General features: G+C 45.4%; 1 protein-coding gene across 1 annotated transcript in view; it reads left to right on the top strand.

Annotated features, from left to right (window-relative positions):
* LOC118408833 (glutathione S-transferase A-like) overlaps nt 1–372 on the top strand; it is a 3,792-nt gene that overhangs the window by 3,099 nt on the left and 321 nt on the right. Inside the window, exon 4 of the mRNA XM_035809692.1 lies at nt 188–371. Within this exon, the coding sequence (XP_035665585.1) occupies nt 188–371 (184 nt within the window). The remainder of the gene's footprint in view (nt 1–187; nt 372) is intronic.

Below are 372 nucleotides of genomic sequence, written 5' to 3'. Positions count from 1 at the left end.
AATAAAAAAAAACGTTACTATTAGATATATTAGTTTGAAGATCCTGAGCTGCTTTTGAATTTGCGGCACCCGACACTGTAACGCTACCTTTACGGATAGAACGTTCCAAATGGAGGTAATGACATGTTATACAGGATAAAGAATCTCCTACAACAAGTAGGTATTGCCCATAGCACGATGCCCCTAGATGTTGTGAAAATACAAACTGTCTGACCATTTCTCCCGTACGTCTGCAGCATGGCGACTCCTACATAGCTGGGAAAGACTTCACCCTGGCTGATACCTCGCTGTTCCCGATGCTTGCCTTCGTCGTGCGCAACCAGCTACCTCTGAAGGAACGCTTTCCTTGTCTGGCCAGTTACTATGAACGGG

Source organism: Branchiostoma floridae, unplaced genomic scaffold, assembly GCF_000003815.2.
Source record: "Branchiostoma floridae strain S238N-H82 unplaced genomic scaffold, Bfl_VNyyK Sc7u5tJ_449, whole genome shotgun sequence".
Lineage (NCBI taxonomy): Eukaryota > Metazoa > Chordata > Leptocardii > Amphioxiformes > Branchiostomatidae > Branchiostoma > Branchiostoma floridae.
Note: the sequence above shows the minus strand (reverse complement) of the source record. Positions and strands in the feature narration are given on the sequence as shown.